Genomic DNA, 13,717 nt, shown 5'->3' on the forward strand with positions numbered 1-13,717 from the left:
ATTTGATCGGAAGCCAGGAGAGGGATTTCAGGAGGGGAGATGCTGAGACAGATTTAGGAAAGAGCAGAGTGATTCTGGCAGCAGCGTTTAGGATAGATTGTAGGGGAGACAGGTGAGAGGCAGGAAGGCCGGACAGCAGGAGGTTACAGTAATCAAGACGGGAGAGAATGAGGGCCTGAGTCAGAGTTTTAGCAGTCGAGCAACAGAGGAAAGGGCGTATCTTTGTGATATTGCGGAGGAAAAAAGCGACAGGTTTTAGCTACCTTTTGAATGTGAGGGGCGAATGTGAGAGAGGAGTCAAGTGTGACCCCAAGGCAGCGTGCTTGGGCTATTGGGTGTATGATAGTACTTCCAACAGTAATGTGGAAGAAGGTAGTAGGGCCAGGTTTGGGAGGAAGTATGAGGAGCTCTGTTTTAGCCATGTTAAGCTTAAGGCGGCGGAGGGCCATCAAGGATGATATAGCAGAGAGACATTCAGAAACTTTGGTCTGTACAGCAGGTGTAAGGTCAGGGGTTGAAAAGTAAATGTGTGTGTCATCAGCATAGAGGTGATATTAGAGGTCATAGAGGTGATATTAGAGGTCATAAAGGTGATATTAGAGGTCATAGAGGTGATATTAGAGGTCATAGAGGTGTTGGTACCTCCGGTCCTGCTTTACAGGCCGGACAAAAGTGTTCTGCGGGATGGACAAAATGTGCAAAATGACATAATAACAGTGATGTTTAACCCTTTGACGGATGGCGTTACTGGTGACAGAACGGGAGAGGAGGAGTTATTCCCCCTTTCCTTCTGCCATCGGTTCAGATCGCGTCAGGACACCAGCTCTCCTAAGAAAACGAGCATGTCTTGGCGGACGCAGCAACCGGGGAGCCAGAACCCATAACGTAGTAGGGCACTCAAAGGGTTAATGGATTAACGGGTCAGTCCTTTTTAGGAGCAAAGTGACCTAATGGCAGTGACCTTTTTTAATGGGTTAAAGGGTCAGTCCCATCAACAAAAGAATGACCTTTTCACCCATTAAACACGTCGCTGTCATTAGGTCACTTTACACGAGTAACCGAAGCCTGTGCACTCGAGGCTTTATCCGCAACACCCCACCTCTAAAACAAAAGATCCGTTACCTGTGGGATCCCCCATAAATTCAGCGTTACTCCCATGCCTCGTTCCAGTCTGTAGGATTTCGGAGCAAAAAGACAAAGCCGCGCCTAGCAAAGTAGGATCACCCCAGTGAACGCAGCCCAGCTGCCAGACACAGCGGGACATACACGGTGGATTTGTATAGGGCAGAGACGGTGACGGGAAATTTCCCCCCACTCTGTTTAATAGGGCCTTGGATAAATCCACTCTGTGTTTAGTAAGAACTGTGCCTGTAAGTGGCACTTTATACTTTGTTTCATGTTCTAGGCTTAGTGCCAGGTTGAGGAGGGGGGAGGGCCTTATATAGGGGATGTCCGTGCTGGGTACAGTACAGGGAACCCGCTCTGTTACATCCTTAATTGCCCGAGAAACCTGCAACGCATTCTGAAGGGGTTAAAAAGCCAACTCATTCTAGGAACAGAAAGTGAGAAAACCCGAAAAGTGCCTATAACACCTACTGTGTCAGGGACGTGTTTAAAGGGCGGGATCGTCAGTCTCAGGTATGTGCAAAGTGACCTAATGACAATGACATGTTTAATGGGTTAAAGGGTCAGTCCCGTGTAGGAGGAACATAACCTAATGATGGTTACATGTTTAATGGGTTAAAGGGTCAGTCCCAGGTGGCACTACTATTTTGCTTACAAACCTAAAATTCCTTTAAAAAAAATAATATATATATATATATATATATATATATTTAGGGCTTAAATGTTGTATAAACAGGCTCACAACTGTGACGTGGCAGTGGGCACAGTACCACTCCTTTTTCTTTCAACCACTGGTAGTCATGGTTATTTCCCAGTAGGGGAATTTTAAAGATAAACAGCGTTTACTCCTAATAGGGTATGGGAGATTTAAAGATAGACTGCTGCCATTTAGAGTGTGGGAACATGAGGGGGAAAGGGTTATTAGAGAGCCGTGTAGGAATCCCACAGACGTCCTCAGATGTCGGCTACGGCTCGTTTCTCTGCGGGGTTTCTCACTCGGGACTGGGATCGCATTTTCTGGCCTCCTTTCAAGTGATGGGACACGTCGTGCGCAACATTTCCCAGGCGGAGACGGTTTATGGGATTTTCCCATGGGTACCGAGCAGATTGGAGCTAAAAACATGGATTCAGTTCTGAGGATTCAGGAGTTATAGGGAGCGGTTATATGGGACAAGAGGAGGAGTTATAGGGAGTGGTTATACGGAGTAATAGGAGGAGTTATAGGGAGGGTTATATGGGGTAATAGGAGGAGTTATAGGGAGGATTATATGGGGTAATAGGAGGAGTTATAGGGAGAGATTATATGGGACAAGAGGAGGAGTTATAGGGAGCGGTTATATGGGACAAGAGGAGGAGTTATAGGGAGCGGTTATATGGGACAAGAGGAGGAGTTATAGGGAGAGGTTATACGGAGTAATAGGAGGAGTTATAGGGAGCGGTTATATGGAGTAATAGGAGGAGTTATAGGGAGCGGTTATACGGAGTAATAGGAGGAGTTATAGGGAGCGGTTATATGGAGTAATAGGAGGAGTTATAGGGAGCGGTTATATGGGACAAGAGGAGGAGTTATAGGGAGGGTTATATGGGGCAATAGGAGGAATTATAGGGAGGGGTTATATCATCTGAGATCTGACTCCAAAAGACTGTTCATGGTCCCAAGGTACAGCAAAGTATCCGTCCGCTCCTCCTTCTCTTACCGTGCACCCCAAAACTAGAACAACCACCACCAGTCTAAATTCTTTCAAAACTAAAGCCGTCTCACATTTTAATCTGGTCTGTAACTGTTACATACGCCTATAATATATTATATTTAACTGTGCATGCAAGGTCTTGTATATAATGTATACCTTGTTCACTTAATGTAACCATGTATTGTAACCATGTTTTATTTGTCATCATAACTCTATGCCCAGGACATACTTGAAAACAATGTATTACTTCCTGGTAAAACATTTGATAAATAAATAAATTATATAGAGCAATAGGAGGAGTTATAGGGAGGGGTTATATGGAGCAATAGGAGGAGTTATAGGGAGGGGTTATATGGAGCAATAGGAGGAGTTATAGGGAGGGGTTATATGGAGCAATGGGAGGAGTTATATGGAGCAATAGACGCTATAGGGAACGGGTATATGAGACAGTAAATACACAGACCTGAATGTTTATTCTGAAAATAACCACCACATCCTGCAGATTAAAGGGTCACGAACAGAGCCAGGGAAATTCCATACTGAGATATCCCAAGACAGCCCCTTCCCTGTCCCACAAACTGGACATCCGCCCACTGGAAGCGCAGCGAGATAAACACCGCGTCACTGTAACAGGTCACACTCAGGCACAGAGCACCACTACTTTTCATTTACACACCCAGAGTATCGCTACTTTATATTTACACACCGCTAGGAGTACCACTACTTCTTATGTGACCCTAAATATACAGTACCTCTTATTCTGAGGGGGAAAATGTTACCCATTTCCTATAATTACTCCTCCTTTGCATATAAGGTCACAACGCACCCCTAAGCTGTGCAAATACACCACAAATTAGGGATAGTACCTGAGCGTGGAACGGGGGAGCTAAAAACAAGATACCTCAAGTGGTTTTGCAGTACGGTAAGAGGGTGATCCTATAGCAATGTCTGGGGGCAGCTGATGTATACAAGAGTGCAATCCTAAGTGTATAGGGGCAGCTCATGTGTGTAAGGGGAGGTCCTATAGGAGTCTATAGGGCAGCTGGTGTGTGTAAGGAGGTTCATATGTCTATAGGGACACCTTGTGTGTGTAAGGGGGACTCCTATAGAAATCTATAAGGCAGCTGGTGTGTGTAAGGGGGGATGCACGAATGAAAGTAGAAAGTGTAATATTCCTGCAGCCAGAAGGGAGGGGATATCTCTCCTGGGACGCAGCGAGGGAAAGTTCAGCCGAGTTTCACTGGTTCCCACCCAGTATCCCATGGGATAGAAATCTGAGTCTCATGTAAGAGGTTTTATTCACCGCTGCACTTATAAAAAATACATTCCAGAGCATTGACATATTTAATAATGCTGTTATGAGTCCAGAAATGAAGGAGTTTAAACCTGCTCTGCCCGTTACTATATCTCTGCATGTTATTATATAGCTCTGCATGTTATTATATATCTCTGCCCGTTACTATAGCTCTGCATGTTATTATATAGCTCTGCATGTTATTATATCGCTCTGCATGTTATTAGATTTCTCTGCATGTTATTATATATCTCTGCCTGTTACTATAGCTCTGCAAGTTATTATATAGCTCTGCATGTTATTATATCGCTCTGCATGTTATTATATCTCTCTGCATGTTATTATATAGCTCTGCCTGTTACTATAGCTCTGCAAGTTATTATATAGCTCTGCATGTTATTATATCTCTGCATGTTATTATATAGCTCTGCCTGTTACTATAGCTCTGCAAGTTATTATATAGCTCTGCATGTTATTATATCGCTCTGCATGTTATTATATCTCTCTGCATGTTATTATATAGCTCTGCCTGTTACTATAGCTCTGCAAGTTATTATATAGCTCTGCATGTTATTATATCGCTCTGCATGTTATTATATCTCTCTGCATGTTATTATATAGCTCTGCCTGTTACTATAGCTCTGCAAGTTATTATATAGCTCTGCATGTTATTATATCGCTCTGCATGTTATTATATCTCTCTGCATGTTATTATATAGCTCTGCATGTTATTATATCTCTCTGCATGTTATTATATAGCTCTGCATGTTATTATATAGCTCTGCATGTTATTATACAGCTCTGCATGTTATTATACAGCTCTGCATGTTATTATACAGCTCTGCATGTTATTATACAGATCTGCATGTTATTATACAGCTCTGCATGTTATTATACAGCTCTGCATGTTATTATATAGCTCTGCCTTTAATATATCTCTCTACCTATTATTATTTCTGCATGCTATTATATCTCACTACATGTTATTATATATCTCTGCATGCTATTATATCTCACTACATGTTATTATATATCTCTGCGTGTTATTATATAGCTCTGCCTATTATTATATGTCTGCATGTTATTATATCTCTCTACATGTTATTATATCAATCTCAATGTTATTATACATCTATGCATGTTATTATATTGCTCTGCATGCTATTATATCGCTGTGCATGTTATAATATCTGTCTGCATGTTGTATCTGCATGTAATTATATCTCTTCATGTTACTATATCACTCTGCGTGTTATTAAATATCTATTCATGCTATCATATCTCTCCATGTTATTATCTCTCTTTGGGAATTATTATATCTCTCTACATGTTATTATATCTCCCTGAATGTTATTATACTGCTCTACATGTTATTATACTGCTCTGCATGTTATTATACTGCTCTGCATGTTATTATATCTCTGCATGTTATTATATCTCTGCATGTTATTATATCTCTCTGCATGTTATTATATCTCTGCATGTTATTATATCTCTCTGCATGTTATTATACTGCTCTGCATGTTATTATACTGCTCTGCATGTTATTATACAGCTCTGCATGTTATTATACTGCTCTGCATGTTATTATACTGCTCTGCATGTTATTATACTGCTCTGCATGTTATTATACAGCTCTGCATGTTATTATACAGCTCTGCATGTTATTATACTGCTCTGCATGTTATTATACAGCTCTGCATGTTATTATACAGCTCTGCATGTTATTATACAGCTCTGCATGTTATTATACTGCTCTGCATGTTATTATACAGCTCTGCATGTTATTATACTGCTCTGCATGTTATTATACTGCTCTGCATGTTATTATACTGCTCTGCATGTTATTATACAGCTCTGCATGCTATTATTTTTTTCTCTAAGGGTTAATGATCTCCGTGTCCCTCTGTGTTGAGATGGGTTTATATCAGACAGAAACCTCAGGGCAGCTCTGATCATGAGATCAATGCAGGAGCATGCTGTGGGTGAACTGCAGCGTCTTATCTTTCTGTCCCTCTTTATCTTGCTCCCCTCTCCCTCTCATCTATCCCTGCTGTCTTTTCTTCTCTCTTTTCTCACTTTCCCTCCCTTCCTCTTTCTATTTCCCACTCTCTCCTCTTTCTCTCCCTCTATTAACCTGCCTCTCTCTCACTCTCTATTCCCCTTTCTCTCTTCTCTGAGCTGTCATATATGAACATGAGGCCAGGGGATTCAGCCAACACGGGTTGTTACAGAGCGGTTTGGGATAACGGCCGAATAATATTGAGGCCGAGCGCAGTGATTGAGGATTTTACCTTAATTACCCGCCCTAAATATTTTGATAGGAACACCTGCTTGGATCAGGATATCTTAACATATTATCTGCCCCCATAGACTTCAATAGGATCCCCCTCTTATACACACCAGCTGCCATCATAGACTTCTATAGGATCACCCTCTTATACACCTTAACTGCCCCCATAGACTTCTATAGGATTCCTGTCTTACACACCTTAGCTGCCCGCATAGATTTCTATAAGATCACATCAACAGAAATCTAGTGTGTAACAAGTTTAGTGTTGTTTTAATCCATAATATAATTGACAAACCGCTACAGCTGCTCAGCACCAAGAAGTTGCGAGGAGCTAACGGGATCTGAGTATGGTATCTACAGTATTCCACAAGGTGATCATAGGACCCCAAGATCAGCCACAGCTACAAGACAATAGGAGGAGTTATTGAGAGAGCTATATGGAGCAATAGGAGGAGTTATTGAGAGAGGTATTTGGAGCAATGGGAGGAGTTATTGAGAGAGCTATATGGGGCAATGGGAGGAGTTATTGAGAGAGCTATATGGGGCAATAGGAGGAGTTATAGGAAGCAGTTATATGGGGCAATAGGAGGAATTAAGGGAATGGTTATATGTAGCACTAGGAGCTTTAGGGAGCGGTTAAATGGAGCAATAGGAGGAGTTATAGAGAGGGGTTATATGGAATATGAGGAGTTATAGGGAGCTATAGGAGGAGTTATAGGGAGCAATAGGAGTTATATGGGGGCAGGTTATATGGGAGCAATAGGAGGAGTTATAGGAAGCGGTTATATGGAGCAATATGCACGTTATTAGCAGACTTCTCTCACCGTGCTCCAGGTCACTGTTCAGTGATGGTCCTCGCTGGCCATGCTTCCAGAGACCCCAGTAAATTTCCTCTGTGCGACGGTGCAGGACCATGGTGCGGCGATGCAGGGAGAGCAGCTCATCCTCCAGCTCCTCCAGGAGGGACAGGGAGAGACGGCTCAGGTCCGAGAGCTGCAGGAGGAGGGTTACTGAGCAGCGGAGGCAGATATCCGAGAAATCCTTTACCGGAACAGGCGCAACAGGAATGGGGGATACACCTTGACCGGCGAGTGCACCCCCATATGGATCCAAGCCTGCACCTCCAAACTGACCTGAGAGAGGACCCCAAGGCTGACCTGGCATGGTCCTCAAATTTTGTTCTAGGGACACTTTCAGCTCACAACCATGAATGACCCTGGCGCGTTCTCCTGGGAAAGCCCACACCTGCTGACCCTCGGCACTGTGGCTCTGGGGCGTACGATGTACCCCCTGCCCACATTTAGCTATTCCCCAGGGGGAACGTGGGCTGACCGCTCTCTTGTAAAACGGCATCGGGACCAGGTACCCACTGCAGTACTGTTATCTAGAAGGATTTCCACCACTCCACAGTTATCCAGATGCCCACCACTTCCAGGTAACAAGAGGTCATCCACTCTAGAGATATCCAGATGGCACATCAGTTTGCGATTATCCAGATGCCCACCACTTCTAGATATCCAGATGCCCACGACTTTCACATATCCAGATGCCACCACTTCTAGATATCCAGATGCCCAGGACTTTCACATATCCAGATGCCCACCACTTCTAGATATCCAGATGCCCACCACTTTGAAGACATACAGATCTCAATAACTTGTGATATCAGCAGTGTCTGATCTCCTGCAGATTATCTAGTCCTTTAATCGCACCCTACATTCCAGTCCACTTGGTTACATTCCACGTGTTGTCTCTGTGTCTCTCTGAGAGGTCCGAGAAGAGTCGTTTCAGGTGGTAGGGTTTCTGTCCGGAACCTCTCCTGCCATCGAGAGAAGTTCCAGTCCACTCCCTGTGCATCTCCCTCACTGCCCTGTGACAGGGACACAGCAGCTGATACACACAGCACGCACACTTCATGAAGCATATTCCCACGGAGGGCTGGGCTAAAAGGAGGTGGGATTATTGATACTCCAAAACCAACACAGATTCAAACTCTCATCTCCACCCCTCGGCTTTTCGTACTAACCCTTTCCTTGCAGATGAGCCGGGAGACACAGAGTACCGCTACTTTCTATTTACCCACCCAGGAGTACCGCTACTATCTATTTACCCACCCAGGAGTACCGCTACTTTTTATTTACCCACCCAGGAGTACCGCTACTATCTATTTACCCACCCAGGAGTACCGCTACTTTCTATTTACCCACCCAGGAGTACCGCTACTTTCTATTTACCCACCCGGGAGTACCGCTACTTTCTATTTACCCACCCAGGAGTACCGCTACTTTTTATTTACCCACCCAGGAGTACCGCTACTTTTTATTTACCCACCCAGGAGTACCGCTACTTTTTATTTACCCACCCAGGAGTACCGCTACTTTTTATTGGCAAACTGCAAAGTACCACTGCTTTTTATTGACAAACTAAGGAGCCAGGACAGTGACCTGTCAGTGACATGTTTAAGGGTCAGCAACCTTACACCAGTAACATACAGACACCCACAAGAAACCACTGCCGATTTAATACGAAATAATCCATGCACGCGCTGCCCCCGCCTGCATTGAAGGTGCTGCATTCATGTATCATATGCTAGTAATAACATTGCTTGTCCAGGTCCCTGCTGATGGTTGCTGTTTATACGGGGACGCGGCCAGTGGAAGACAATGCACACACTATTCTTAACCCCGACGCTTCCTGCGGGAGGCCCGGCCCTGGAAAGGGCTTAGATAGGAAAATAAGACACATCTGTCTTATAGGCCGAAAAATCTTTTTACTTGCTGGCTTTGGAGGAATAAATGCATAATACATAAATACTGTTATTGGGCAACATTTTGCAAACACTTTCCCAGTGTCATTGTTATTCTTGAACAAATGTAACCGCCCTAACAGACAAGATTTAGCTATTTTCATTTAATTGGAAATTGAGTTTTATTTTTGGCAGGGGGCTCTGAATAGGAGGGGGGTGGGGAGGGGGGGCGAGGGAGGAGCGCTTGTAAATCAAGGTCTTTACTCATCCTCTAGCCCACCTTGTCCGCTAGAGGCTAAAAAGATGAGGGGGGCGGGGGGGGGGTTTGCCTGCGCAAAATCTTGCTCAGCACATAGTGATAATCAGACAAAAGGGGGCAGGCTAAGGAAATCAAACCCCAACCAAGTCTCAGTATATTGTGTTTAAAACTGACTTTAATTAATGATTTAAAAATAAATGTGTCAGATTTGGGTAAAAAGGCCTCAATCACCCAGACGTGCCCCTTTAAACATGTCACTGCCATTAGTATTCATTGGTCCTAGAAGGGACTGACTTTATCCGCCGAGCACATATAAATCCCACATGTTTTCTGTTTAAATTCAGTAAATATTCCTGGTAAATGATTTATGCGGGGCATGTTAAATATGGCTGCCGTCGATAAGATTTTCTAAGAAATACCTTAGAACACAGCTAAAGCGCTCGAACACACCCTAATGTCAACTAGGTCTGACCCCTTAATACACAACAAATGGTTTATTTTACGTGCTGTCACTATTCATCTTTTCCGGCTTTAATTGGGAAAGTGTTTGCTAAACAGAAAAAGGAAATACCAGGGCAGAGGGCCGAGGGGATATATGGCAACAGGTTCTAAATATAGTTCAGTTAAAAAGGATTTACTTCAAAGTTCTGAAAAGTGTGGATAGACCAGTGGGAGGACACACAATATACATCAAAGGTCGCGTGTGATATATATATATATATATATATATATATATATATATAGATAGATATAGTATATGGTGCACATGTGGAAGTGACACTCTTTGCGTAGGCACTCGTCAGCTGCATAAGGCTGCGCTTATAGTGCTGGGTATGGCGAATGTGACGTTGCGCAGTGCCGTAGCAAATACATGCAGTCCCTCGTGGGTGCCCATAGTGGGCGCAGGAGAGGAGCAGGCAGTACAGTATTTATCAGCACAGGAGAGGAGCGGGCAGTACTGTATTTATCAGCGCAGGAGAGGAGCGGGCAGTACTGTATGTATCAGCGCAGGAGAGGAGCGGGCAGTACTGTATGTATCAGCGCAGGAGAGGAGCGGGCAGTACTGTATTTATCAGCGCAGGAGAGGAGCGGGCAATACTGTATTTATCAGCGCAGGAGAGGAGCGGGCAGTACTGTATTTATCAGCGCAGGAGAGGAGCGGGCAGTACTGTATTTATCAGCGCAGGAGAGGAGCGGGCAGTACTGTATTTATCAGCGCAGGAGAGGAGCGGGCAGTACTGTATTTATCAGCGCAGGAGAGGAGCGGGCAGTACTGTATTTATCAGCACAGGAGAGGAGCGGGCAGTACTGTATTTATCAGCGCAGGAGAGGAGCGGGCAGTACTGTATTTATCAGCGCAGGAGAGGAGCGGGCAGTACTGTATTTATCAGCACAGGAGAGGAGCAGGCAGTACTGTATTTATCAGCACAGGAGAGGAGCGGGCAGTACAGTATTTATCAGCGCAGGAGAGGAGCAGGCAGTACTGTATGTATCAGCGCAGGAGAGGAGCGGGCAGTACTGTATTTATCAGCGCAGGAGAGGAGCGGGCAGTACTGTATGTATCAGCGCAGGAGAGGAGCGGGCAGTACTGTATTTATCAGCGCAGGAGAGGAGCGGGCAGTACAGTATATATCAGCGCAGGAGAGGAGCGGGCAGTACTGTATTTACCAGCGCAGGAGAGGAGCGGGCAGTACAGTATATATCAGCGCAGGAGAGGAGCGGGCAGTACTGTATTTATCAGCGCAGGAGAGGAGCGGGCAGTACAGTATATATCAGCGCAGGAGAGGAGCGGGCAGTACTGTATTTACCAGCGCAGGAGAGGAGCGGGCAGTACAGTATATATCAGCACAGGAGAGGAGCGGGCAGTACAGTATATATCAGCGCAGGAGAGGAGCGGGCAGTACTGTATTTATCAGCGCAGGAGAGGAGCGGGCAGTACAGTATATATCAGCGCAGGAGAGGAGCGGGCAGTACTGTATTTATCAGCGCAGGAGAGGAGCGGGCAGTACAGTATATATCAGCGCAGGAGAGGAGCGGACAGTACTGTATTTATCAGCGCAGGAGAGGAGCGGGCAGTACTGTATTTATCAGCGCAGGAGAGGAGCGGGCAGTACTGTATTTATCAGCGCAGGAGAGGAGCGGGCAGTACAGTATTTATCAGCGCAGGAGAGGAGCGGGCAGTACTGTATTTATCAGCGCAGGAGAGGAGCGGGCAGTACTGTATTTATCAGCGCAGGAGAGGAGCGGGCAGTACAGTATGTATCAGCGCAGGAGAGGAGCGGGCAGTACTGTATGTATCAGCGCAGGAGAGGAGCGGGCAGTACAGTATTTATCAGCGCAGGAGAGGAGCGGGCAGTACTGTATTTATCAGCGCAGGAGAGGAGCGGGCAGTACTGTATTTATCAGCGCAGGAGAGGAGCGGGCAGTACTGTATGTATCAGCGCAGGAGAGGAGCGGGCAGTACTGTATTTATCAGCGCAGGAGAGGAGCGGGCAGTACAGTATTTATCAGCGCAGGAGAGGAGCGGGCAGTACTGTATTTATCAGCACAGGAGAGGAGCGGGCAGTACTGTATTTATCAGCGCAGGAGAGGAGCGGGCAGTACTGTATTTATCAGCGCAGGAGAGGAGCGGGCAGTACTGTATTTATCAGCACAGGAGAAGAGCAGGCAGTACTGTATTTATCAGCGCAGGAGAGGAGCGGGCAGTACTGTATTTATCAGCGCAGGAGAGGAGTGGGCAGTACTGTATCAGCACAGGAGAGGAGCGGGCAGTACAGTATTTATCAGCACAGGAGAGGAGCGGGCAGTACATATCCCGCTTCAGCACAGGTAGCTCAGTGATTTCGATTGTGCAGCTGGTGATCAAGGAGGGATATCTTTAAAACCTGGCTTGCTGGAGGCTATTAAGGACATTGTTTGGCCACCGCAGGTATAGACGCTTGCGCCCGAGCCAAAATAACAGTTTCATCAACCAATTGTCTTATATTTCATGCAGATTCATAAAACGGACACAAGAGCATAAAAGGTAGAGGTTTGTTGGGGGGGAGGAGGGGGTAGCCCGGCAGGCACAAATATTGAACTCAGTGTTACTTTCAGGTGGGGGAGACCCCACTATGTCTTTTTATTCTCAGTCCCTATGATGCAGGGGTGGGCAACTCGTCCTCAAGGGCCACCAACAGGTCAGGTTATCCCTGGATTCAGCACAAGTGGCTCAACTGTGCCAAAGCAGGGAAGTCATTAAAACCTGACCTGTTGGTGGCCCTTGAGGACTGGAGTTGCCCACCCCTGCTATAATGTGTAGCCAAGTGGGACTAGCGACTTCGTAAAGCAGATTGGCCCCAGTCTTACGGTTTTAACGCATAAAAGGTGACCTGCAAGGCAATCCTAAACAGCAATGTGTAATATGGCATTTAAAGGGTGAAGCTGCTGCCCTATGAGCTGATCACGCCAGGCAGCCGGTCTTGTGGTTCGGGAAGCACACGAGGCATCTGACGGTCGGAGTGAAGATATTGACAGATTAGCCATGTGGAAACGCATGAGAGGGGCAGTTACATAACCAGCCGTGTTACACACACCAACGCTTCAATCCTAATTAAAGTCAAAACACATTCATTTTTTGAACCATGTCACTATCGTTAGTATACTGCGGTTCAGGAGGAACTGACCCTTAAAACCGGTTACTGCCATGTTGGGAAAGTCATTCTTTTAACAACAGGCACGGAGCATCTTTTGAGAGACCAGGACCTTCAGCTCTCGCCCTTACTTTCCTGCTCTTCTGCCCCATCGCCCCTATTTTCATGTATATGTAAGTTCTCGTACTGTCATTTCTTTTGTAGCCTGTTAAACATATAAAAAAAAAAATTTAACACCCAAGTTGCTCCAAAATGCTTCTCCCCCAGGCCGTGATTATACTCAAAGTGGCAGCCGGCGCCGCGCTGCCCAAAATCAAATTGCTAGAATGCAATAAACGTTTACATACCGAGCGCGACGCGCGCAGACAGGAGCAGCAACGCGCGCAGACAGGAGCCGCAGGGCGGCAGACCAGAGATTTTGTTTTCTTCTGGCGACAGTCGCGTCACGTGAGCGGGTCAGAGGGTGAACCGCTCACGGCCGCGCCTCCGTCTCCAGTACATGTTGCTCGCAACTGTGACATCACCAGATTGCGCGCACGCCCAGCCAGAGTTGGTATAATTGAATCCTAAGATAGGTCCCCAATACCCCTAAACCACCTCCGAAAACTAAACCAGCATGGACCGGATTAACAGCAAGAGCGACTTCCAAGACCCCCCCCGTGTCTGTCTGACTTGTT

At 45.7% G+C, this 13,717-nt stretch overlaps 1 protein-coding gene and 1 long non-coding RNA gene across 3 annotated transcripts in view; one reads left to right on the top strand and one right to left on the bottom strand.

Moving 5' to 3' along the window:
• Nucleotides 1–8,334, bottom strand: part of NHSL2 (NHS like 2) — a 94,550-nt gene extending 86,216 nt beyond the window's left edge. Inside the window, exon 1 of one of the 2 annotated variants that reach the window (XM_075572972.1) lies at nucleotides 7,228–8,331. In XM_075572972.1, coding sequence (XP_075429087.1) covers nucleotides 7,228–7,756 — 529 coding nt within the window. In that variant the 5' untranslated portion in view covers nucleotides 7,757–8,331. Of the gene's footprint in view, nucleotides 1–7,227 lie in introns of both variants that reach the window. The other variant, XM_075572973.1, reaches the window with a different exon arrangement.
• Nucleotides 1,452–9,244, top strand: LOC142467367 (uncharacterized). The gene is made up of 2 exons (XR_012788381.1): nucleotides 1,452–1,638; nucleotides 7,238–9,244. It is a non-coding gene; the product is annotated as an uncharacterized LOC142467367 (long non-coding RNA).
• Nucleotides 9,245–13,717: the final 4,473 nt, after the last annotated feature.

The sequence above is a fragment of the Ascaphus truei genome, chromosome 16, assembly GCF_040206685.1.
Source record: "Ascaphus truei isolate aAscTru1 chromosome 16, aAscTru1.hap1, whole genome shotgun sequence".
Lineage (NCBI taxonomy): Eukaryota > Metazoa > Chordata > Amphibia > Anura > Ascaphidae > Ascaphus > Ascaphus truei.